At 39.5% G+C, this 10628-nt stretch overlaps 1 protein-coding gene across 3 annotated transcripts; it reads left to right on the top strand.

Moving 5' to 3' along the window:
• The first annotated feature begins 4137 nt into the window (after positions 1 to 4137).
• Positions 4138 to 9452, top strand: slc25a51.L (solute carrier family 25 member 51 L homeolog). Of its 3 annotated transcripts, none has more exons than XM_018256480.2 (2): positions 4138 to 4312; positions 7765 to 9452. In XM_018256480.2, exon 2 carries the CDS (start codon positions 7799 to 7801, stop codon positions 8696 to 8698), a length of 900 nt encoding a protein of 299 aa, XP_018111969.1. In that variant the 5' UTR covers positions 4138 to 4312; positions 7765 to 7798; the 3' UTR covers positions 8699 to 9452. The 3 variants fall into 3 exon arrangements, with proteins under 3 accessions (XP_018111969.1, XP_018111961.1, XP_018111964.1); XM_018256472.2 differs by having other exon boundaries at positions 4140 to 4418; XM_018256475.2 differs by lacking the exon at positions 4138 to 4312 and adding an exon at positions 6176 to 7503.
• Positions 9453 to 10628: the final 1176 nt, after the last annotated feature.

Genomic DNA, 10628 nt, shown 5'->3' with positions numbered 1-10628 from the left:
TAAAAATGTAATACATGTAAGTTCACCGCACAAAGGCCACTATTATAAATCCAAAGAAGAAAGAGATCATCTCAAGAGTGTTCAATATCAGCTCCCCCAAAATGTATATATATATATATATATATATATATAAAAGAACCATGTAAGCTACAGTGTTTCCATAAACTACTGGCACTGGTCCTCACTGGAAAGATTTCTGTTGGCATCAGTCAGCAGGGAGTTAAAATTGGAATGTAATCAATTGACGGAGCACTCTGCTGATATATTGGAAGATTTACAATACCCTTAATTAGAGGTGGTGAAGGAGATAACTTATAAATTTCAACTATGCACAAAAGTATATCTTACTCCACACTAGGTAATTTTACTTAAATTTCTAATTTTATTGATTATTTTGAGATCATTCAGTTCATCATTAGATGTAAAAAATTAATTGAGAAATATTTACAATACTCAATTAATCAATATACTCGCTAAACCTGCACATGCATTAAGTTATAAAGTGCTTCTATTCATACAAGTTTGCTTGAAAATTCATCGACTTGCACATAGAAATTCATTTTCAAGTTCATGTGTGGTTGAAATAATTTTAAATGCACCTAAAGTTCATTGGCAATTAATCAGTTGCATGCCTCCATTAAATACAACCTTAAGAGAATTCATAGGTCAATCCAAATTCATACTGTTAAAAACTGTTAAGTTTTACAACGTGAAAAACATTGAAAATACCTGCTACCAACAAAACAAGACACTCCAAAAACACGCTCCATTAGTGTGCTGCAAAGGCCGTGATCCCTCGCCGACAGACGGAAACACATTTGTTAAACCATCAAACACTTTGCTACTACTGTTATTGTGTGATATTTCTCACATTCATATACTCACCCATTTGATAATTGCTTTATGTATTAGATGGATGGATGGAACTGACATCAGGGGATGTCATTCCGCCATTCATTTCTATGGGATTTTTAAAAGAATATTTATCAATGGGTGAAAGTGAAAGTTCGTCCTTTGATAAATAAACCTTTCAAAATCCCATAGAAATGAATGAAGAGTGGCGGAATTTCACTTATACTTCACAATATACCCCTTAGAGGCAGATTTGTTAAGGTTCGCGTTGTGTTTTCCATGAATATTTGGGGTTTTCGAGTTGATTTATTTTATTTTTTTGGGTTAAAAAAAAAACTCGAAACGTTGGCGATTTATTATAGCCCAACCCTGGAAATAGCTTGAATCTAAAAATACACCATCTAAAACCTATCGAGGTCATGTAGAAGTCGGCAGAGGTCCCATGAACCATTTGAAGATGTTAATAACCTTCATGATGTTTTTTTGGAGGGTTTTGCCCGAAAACAATCAATTCGAGAGATTTGATGTTTTCCCCGCCAAAAACTCAGTTTGTTTGAATTTTTGGGTTGTTAACCCTGAACTAGCTGATTCGAGTTTTTTCCATTCGAGTTTTTTCTTAAATTAGAAACCATTCAAGTTGTGAGATCATTTGAGTTATAAAAAACTCTACAATTTGACCTTTGATAAATAAATCCCTTAGTGTGGGGTTGGCCTTAAAGCATCCTCTGAAGAAGTTGAAATTAAGGGCTCACATTAGTTTAATTTCACATGTCAGAAAATTGTCCTGCGTAAAGAATGCCTTGCACTAAGGCCTACACAAGTAGCTATTCACTCCATAATATTCAGAATTAAAACTTAGGGGCTAACAGTGCCAGGGCAAGGTATTTGTTCACCCAAGGCAAGTTCTTCAACAGTACTTCACAGCTCAGCAGCAACCGCTCCAAACATTTACAGCAGCACAACATACACAAATAATAGATTATTTTCCATTCCTTTAGCATTGTCCCTTCAAATTACCCACAATGTGTAGTAACCACCACCACAACTTCAGCTACAGGAACAAGAGCGCTTCTGTGTGACCAAGCAAGCCACGCCAGCACTGCAAATTCACGCTGCTAATCCGGTGGCCACTTGATAACAGAAGAGCAGCCAGAACCTGCGCCAGGGACCAGATTAGGTAAAGCAAGACTATCATCCTGCCAGGGAGTGGGGCAGGCTGCAGCTCTCCGTTACGTTTGCCAAACATTGTTTTATTAAAGGCTAAGTCAACACATACTCACAAAATTTTAGAAAAAAATATTCTCCCTAGCATGTGTGCCCCCCCAATAATTGCACCCTAGGCACCTGCCTATGCCTAGTTCTGGCCCTGGGAGCTAACAAACATATATAATCCCAAATTTAAAATTTGATTTGCTATGGCTTGTTCTTACCTCATTTTGATTTCTAGAGGGCATTGTCAAAGTAAAGCAGGTGGGGTAAAACAAACAATTGTTTTGCAGTGTGATTCATTTTGCAATTGTAATTTGCATTTGGTTCACTTTTTCCTGTTTTTCTTCTGTATTTCCAAATAAAATATTTTTTAAAATCAACACAAAAATAAAATATATAGCATTATATATTCAACGTTATCTTGGGTACAGAATACAGAAATTACAGAATACAACATGTCAACAATCAGAATAAATTCATAGGTTACAAATATATATGGCTTCTAGAGACTCCTAAACAGGCCCGGACTGGCAATCTGTGGGTTCTGGCAAATGCTATAAGGTGCCATAGAAAGCCAGTATTTAGTGGGCTGGTGGGGGCTGTTTGGGCCTCTGTGTACCTGAAATGCCAGGGCCTATTTTAATTCTCAGTCCGGACCTGCTCCTAAATGTGAATATATATATAATTTTTTATAGTGGACCTTGTTTTCAAAGCCAGCCCTTGAAACGACGATTTACCAATTAGGCCTGAAGAGCTAGGCTGGTAACAGGTTTTGTTGGCAACCAGAAAAATATTAAAGGAGAACAAAATGTACAATTGCTGAGGGTTGCCAAGATGTTAGGCACCCCCCCAACAATTATTATGATTGCATACCCAATACCACAGGCCTGTGCTCCTATTTGCTTAAAACTTCCTTAGGTCATTGTTGCCATCTACTGTCTTAGAAGGAAAAACTCACCTTTTTTTACTCTACTGCTAAAAAAATAACAAAATGGTGGTATAAAAATGATACTTTTATTGGCTAACTAAGATAATCATCATAGCAAACTTTCTAAACATTTTAGTTACTTTTTGTTATTTTGTTGCCCTGTGACTGGCTAACACGGTACAACAACTTTACCAGGAATCACTCTACCGCTCACACACCTGCACAGGCTCAGAGAAAAGAAGCCAGAGGAAAAAGGATGAGGCAGAAAAGCCTCTACACAAAACCTCTAGGCGGGTGCAGTTTAGTGCTAACAGGCACAGGCCAGGAATATCAGGCAAGTGATTAAAATCACTGGGGGTTTAGAAGAGATTAGGCACTCCTGAAATAATTAGTTCTCCTTTACATGACTTCTTAAAGGAGAATTCAACCCAAAAGTTAAAAAACTCCTACCCCACTACCCTACATAGACCCCCCCTCCCTTCCATACTAAGTGTTACGCTGGGCAAATGTCCCTAACATTTTACTTACCCCTTGGTGGAGATTCAGGCATCGGCGTTCACGGGCACCATCTTCAGCGGGTTTGGTAATCTTCGGAATGAGACCAGCGCTTCAGCAATTTTTGTGAGTTTCGCCGCATGCACAGTTGTCGCGAAACAGAAAATTGCTCCAACTGCGCATGTGCCACCACGCCGGTCTCATTCCCGAAGAGAAGAAGATAGCACCCGTGAACTCTGATACCTGAATCTGCACTGAGGGGTAAGTAAAATGTTAGGGGCATTTGCCCAGGGTAACACATTTAGGCTGGGGAGGGAGGGGTCTATGTAGGGGGGTAGGGTTTTTTTAACTTTAGGGTTGAATTCTCCTTTAATAAAAATAAGGTATAAACACTCCACCGGCACCACACTAGAAAGAAAATAAGCATCTTTTTATTCCCGAGTACAAGTTCTATTGAGCAGACATTTTTTTCCCCTGAAAATCAGGAGCTGCGAGCAAATTTATATAGAAAACTTCTACGATGACCCCGCTGCCTGCTTTGCCCCCAACAGTGCATTACTATTAGCAAGCGTAAAATGCGTCCTAGAGCGTCACTCCCTAAATGTGGCTACGTGCTGCGTCACTGCGCTTATATGTCGTGACGTCACACTCTCGTGAGACGAGACCTGTGACGTCGGCTTAGGTGTCCGGCAGGAGCCAAGGAACTTGACATTAGATGTGCTGCGGGACGTTTAAACAGCGGTCGGAGAGTGTGGGCTTTGTTTAAAAAAAAAAAAAAAAAAAAAAAGAGAATCGTGACTGTCCCGCCGAAAGCGGGACTGGAGGGCGGTATGTTAGAGAATATGACATTGTTTATATTAGCCCTGCCTTCTTAAATATAAGTGTGGACTTGTCTGGATGAGCATGCTTTGCACCCTGGAGTTGACTAAGTAAGGTATGTGCAACCAGTCACTCTGCAGCTGTTGCTTCACTGACAGACAAACCGTGACACTTCCCAGGAATGATCATTTCCACATGCAAAGTACTGCCTTTTACAGGAATCCTTCTCCCACAGGCTTATCTGCCTTTCTGCTCTACTTCTATACCAGCTTTAGACTGATAGGCCATTTATTGTCTATTGGGTTTAATAGACAATCAACCAATAGTGTTATTATTTGACATTTTAAATCTTTTGTCAAACGTGCTCATTGTTCATTTGTCAGTAGTCTTGTGTATATGTTTGTTTTTAGTTACAGTATATGAATGGCAGCTATGATATATATATATAGGACCTCAAATCAAAGCCAAAAGGATGGACGGCACTCCGTTCAAGGAGGTAGCAAGTTTACTGCAGGCTTCTACAAGGATCAAACGCCCTACACGTTTTGGGATACAACCCCTTAATCATAGGCTGATTGATGCCTATGATTAAGGGATTGTATCCCAAAACGCGTAGGGCGTTTGATCCTTGTAGAAGCCTGCAGTAAACTTGCTACCTCCTTGAACGGAGTGCCGTCCATCCTTTTCGCTTTGATTTGATGTTTGGCGGTGAGGACGCTGCTGACAGAGCACCTAACGAGGAGGGATTGGAACAGGCGGTGGGAGGGTAAGCTTGGAGCGGTCTATTTGGTGTAAAAGAGGAGTGTAATATATATATATATAGGACCTGTTATCCAGAATGCTTGAGACCTTGGGTTTTTCAGATAACGGATCTTTCTGTAATTTGGATCTTCATACCTTAAGTCTACTAGAAGATCTTGTAATTATTAAATAAAATATGAAATAAACCCAATAGGCTGGATTTGCTTCCAATAAGGATTAATTATATCTGCGTTTGGATCAAGTACAAGCTATTGTTTTATTATAACAGTACCTGTAATATCATTAAAAAAAAAAAAAAAAATATATATATATATATATATATATATATATATATATATATATAATGGGATCCATAATCTGGAAACTCCATTTTATCCAAATAATGCAAATTTTTTTTATATTAATATTTTAATTTTTTTTAATAATATTACAGGTGTATATAAACACTCTGTGCTGGCACAACTTGTGTGTGTAATCAAATATGCAAATAGCCAAAAAATAAGCATCTAGGCCACTTTTGACAAAGGATAGAGTGCTAGCCGAAACGTTAGCAGTTTCTTTGCTTAATAATTACCTGTGAGTGCGTGCCTCTGTTTGGACTACACACACACACACACACACACACACACACACACACACACACACACACACACACACACACACACACACACACACACACACACACACACACACACACACACACACACACACACACACACACACACACACACACACACACACACACACACACACACACACACACACACCACTCTCAAAGTTGCCTGGGTGCACGATCAACTAACATCTCCATACAACGTTCCGTATTGACTTTGCCACTTTGAGAAAGGCTGAGGAGTCAGCCGAAACGTCAGTCTGCTGCTATTTTATTAAATAAATTCTGTTTAATTTTCAAGACCTGAGTAGTGCTGATCCCCTTTTTGCAATTATATATATATATATATATAGTAGTTCCCCAAGATTGACGCACTCCAGGGCTTCATAATGCAGTTTAGAAAAGAAAATTTATTGTCAACGTTTCGGTTCCGTTCTATGCCTTTCTCAAGACTTAAGAAAGGCCCAGAACGGGACCGAAACGTTGACAATAAACTTGCTTTTCTAAACTGCATTATGAAGCCCTGGAATGAAATCTGCACATCTTATTGTACATGTAGGAAGCTGTTTTTGCCAGAGACAAAGGCCTGCATACCCAATTCTAAACTGGCATAACTCCATGGCAGTTTTCATATTTCTATTTTTTTTCAGAAATAGCTATATTTATGTATATTAAGTAGAATTTCTTATTTATTCCTTTCTTTGACAATACCTTGCAGCACCCCCTCCCCCTAAGGAATTCTTAGCATTCTGCACAGGTATTCTCCCCAGCAATGTATGAGCAACCTTTCAACTACATACATCACACTCCTCCAGCCAAAGGATATATTTGCTCAACTTGTATACAAAACTTTTTAGCTCATATTATGTGTGACTGTTAATATGAAATCTCAGTATTTAGATATTGAACATAAATACACGTCTCTGTACATACATAATCTTTGTTGACCCTTGAAATTGGGCTTGGGCAAAGAACCTACAGGTTGGCAACATTGAAGTTCATTTATTGGTTGGGGCAAGGTGCTAAATGCAAAAAAACATTAGCAAGATCATGTGTTTTTTTTACACTTTGCAATATGGCTACAGAAGAAGAAGAGGACATGCATTCCCTCCATGAATACAGCACTACCTGTGTAAGGCAGTGATGTCTTTATGAGGGGCTGATGGGGAGATGCATCCATCCTCCAACCCCCTACCTATCCCCTAGGTTGCCCCACTCTCAAGAGCGGTGTACGAACTTGAGATAATAGTGATGTGTGGGACCTGGGCGTCGGGCAGGTTAAGGTGACCTCAGCACCTTTGCGAGTTGTGGGCGGTTGCAGGTTGAGCTCTTCTGCCTGCTCTCCCCGCCTGCGACCTTACACTGCCGGCTTTCTGCTTCTGTTTTTATGGACGCACACTTGTTATGCCCCACCCCTTTCATGACTTCATTGGCGGGTTGAGTCGGTGCGGGCCTATAAATAGAGGGGAGGAGGCAGGTGTGAGCGCCTCGGGTTGGGTGTGGGTCAAGAAAAACCCAATCCACACTTCATTATGTGATAACATACTTGTTGCCTATAATTTTAATTACGAAATATGTTTGTCTTTTGTTATTTCTTGCAGTTAACAGGGCTTTTTCTGAAACTGAAAATAAAGCTAACATTCTATGTCCTATAGTTTATACAATGGGCTTCTCAGTGAACTGCTGATTTCTTTCGGAGAACAGGAAGTAGACTGTGTCACGTTTACTGCAGAATATGTTGGCATTATATAAAGAATAATATAACAATAAACCTGATCTCATGACAGCCCCAACCCACTTGGTACAATTTCACCTGCTGAATAAGGTATCTTTAAGCATAATACGACTTTCCTAGTTTACGTAGTTAAAAACACCGCTCCATGGATAGATTATCTGATTTTTAAGGTGCTTTCTTTTTCTTTGATTCACCAATCATTTTCTGTTCTTCCATGAAGCATTGTTCTATCTGTATTCCTGCACACTTGGAGTCTTAAAAATCAACTGCAATCCAAAGTGTCTGGATTATTTTAAAGTTATGCGCATATTTTAGTTGTGTTTAAAATTGTCATTTTCTTCCCTCTTTCAGGCAAACTGTCTGAATACTACAACTCTCTAGACTCATGATGGATTCGGAAGCCCATGAAAAAAGAAAAAGTGACTTGGTTCTTGCCACTGCAAAGCATGATTACAAACCTTGTACAGTTACTGTTGGATCTGGAAAGCATTACGTATGTGGATACTTTGCTGCTTTCACAAATATAGCTATCACGTTCCCCATTCAGAAAGTGCTGTTTCGACAGCAGCTGTATGGCGTAAGAACCAGAGATGCGGTAAGGCAGCTTCAGACAGATGGTATTCGCAACTTGTACCGAGGTATCCTTCCTCCTCTCATGCAGAAAACCACTACACTTGCCCTTATGTTTGGCCTTTATGAAGATTTTTCGAGCCTTCTTCTTAGGCACACAGATTCTCCTGAGGTTGTAACAAGGAGTGTAGCTGCAATCCTCGCTGGGACAACTGAAGCCTTGCTTTCACCCTTTGAGAGAGTTCAGACACTGCTGCAAGACTACAAGCATCACGATCGATTTACAAACACGTTTCAGGCTTTCAAAGTGTTACGGCCTTATGGAATAAGGGAGTACTACCGTGGCCTGGTTCCCATACTACTGCGAAATGGACCTAGCAACGCTCTCTTTTTTGGGCTTCGTTCCCCAATTAAGCAGTGCCTTCCAGAAGCTAAAACATACAGTGCAAATTTAATCAATGACTTTATATGTGGTGGACTACTTGGAGCCATGCTGGGATTTCTTTTTTTCCCAATTAATGTGGTAAAGGCCCGCATGCAGTCCAAGATAGGGGGAGAATTTATATCATTTGGAAAAGTCCTCATGATAATATGGACAGAGCGTGATGGCAAACTAACTCATCTTTTCCGTGGGGCACATTTGAACTATCATCGTTCAATCTTGTCTTGGGGTATCATCAATGCAACGTATGAGCTGCTGTTAAAAGTACTTTAAGCAGACGTGTAAGATGTTTCAAGCTTATTGTCTTTTATCTCAGTCTAGGGATCAAAATATTCTAGTAGCATTACAGGAATATAGCTGTGTACAATGAAAGAATGTCACTGTAGTTTGTGCAAAACATTTGAGAAAAACAAAGCAGATCAATTCATGATTGAATGAAAGTGTTGTAGTTATTTGGGCATGACTATTGTATTGTTGGCAGGTTAAGTACATAGTACTTTTGTGCACACGTCTGGATATACTTTGTGCAAGCTTTAAACGTTGCCAAAAATGTTGACATAAATACGCAGCCATATACTTCACAAAAAAACACTGTATCTGTATTTATGTCAGCTCTATAAAGTCTAATTCTAAATTAATGTTTAATGGGTCTAAAAATGTCAGTTAAATTACTTAACGAAAAGTAGGCGCAGTGGAGCTTGTGGGCGCCATCTTCCGGCTCTCGAGTCTTCATCTGTAACAGAGCGCCGTACTCGCGAATGCGTGGTTGGAACAATCTTACGGAGCGTACCGACTGTCAGAGAGAACCCAAAGAAATCCGAAGATCCGGAAGATGGCGTCTACAAGCTCCGCTTCGCTTACTCAGCACTGTTAGGTGGGAAAAATTTTAGGAAGATTTTCAGACCTATTGAACTATGCGAGGGGAAGCAGAGAGGGGGACTATCTTGCTTACTAGGTATGGGCTTTTTATAATTCGGGGGTTGAGTTCTCCAAATTTGGATTTGTAAATTTCTAATCCTCCACAAAAGATTTTGCAGAATAAAAATTCTGCAAAAAAAAATCTGTGAACAGTTAACTTCAGATAAATGAAACAACTCGGAAAAACCTCAACAAAAATCAAGCAAAAATCCAAATTTCTCACTTTTTTTTGGATTTGACACCTGAATCGCTCTTAATTTTTCAAGTTATTGAAAAACCCCTGGATTTTGGATTTTTAGCAGCTTTGGGGTTTTTTTCCCATGAAAAATTTGAGTTTTTGCCCTAAAAACCTCGAAACTAGAAATAATCAAGGTTTCAGAAATAACTCCCTAAAACTTACATTAAATCAAGAGATTAGATTCGTTCTGCTAAACACTATGGTAATGTTAGAAAGTCCAACAGGTAGTCCTGTGTTGTTGTGGAATTTCTTAACAACACAATAAAGGTTGCAATGTTACTTGTTAAAGTGTGGCAAAGGATATATTGCTAGTAGCTTATACCAATTATAACTTGCAAATTGGCAGAGGTTTTTTGTGCGTGAATCCCAGACAGTAGGGCACGCTACACTTTTTTTTGTGCTCATTTGCTTTCTGGTTTTTGAGATGTATGAATTTTTAGATAGCTAATACAGATATGGGATTCATTATCCATTAACCCGTAATCCAGAAAGCTCCTAATTACGGAAAAAACCTGTCTCCCATTAAAATTAATTAATCCAAATTTTTCAAAATGATATCCTTTTTCTCTCTAATAATAAAACAGTACCTTGTACTTGATCCAAACTAAGATATAATTAATTCTTATTGCATGCAACACCAGCCTATTGGGTTTATTTAATGCTTAAAGGAGAAACCTTTAATAAAAAAACACCGCTTACCCTACATAGACCCCCCCCTTGCTGCCCCCGCTGAGCAAATGCCCCTAACTCTTTACTTACCCCGCCGTGCAGATTATGTCCAGCGGAGTTCACAGGCGCAATCTTCTGTTGCTTCGGTAATCTCAGAACGAGACCGGTGCTTCTGCAATTTTCGGGAGTTTCGGCACATGTGCAGTTGTGGTGAAACAGAAAATTGCTCCAACTGCGCATGTCCCGATTCATCGGTCTTATTCCGCATATTACCGAAGAGAAGAAGATGGTACCCGTGAACTCCGCTGGACAGTATCTGCACGGAGGGGTAAGTAAAGAGTTAGGGGCATTTGCCCGGGGGGGGGCAGCTAGACTGAG

This window comes from Xenopus laevis, chromosome 1L (assembly GCF_017654675.1).
Source record: "Xenopus laevis strain J_2021 chromosome 1L, Xenopus_laevis_v10.1, whole genome shotgun sequence".
Classification (NCBI taxonomy): Eukaryota; Metazoa; Chordata; class Amphibia; order Anura; family Pipidae; genus Xenopus; species Xenopus laevis.
Note: the sequence above shows the minus strand (reverse complement) of the source record. Positions and strands in the feature narration are given on the sequence as shown.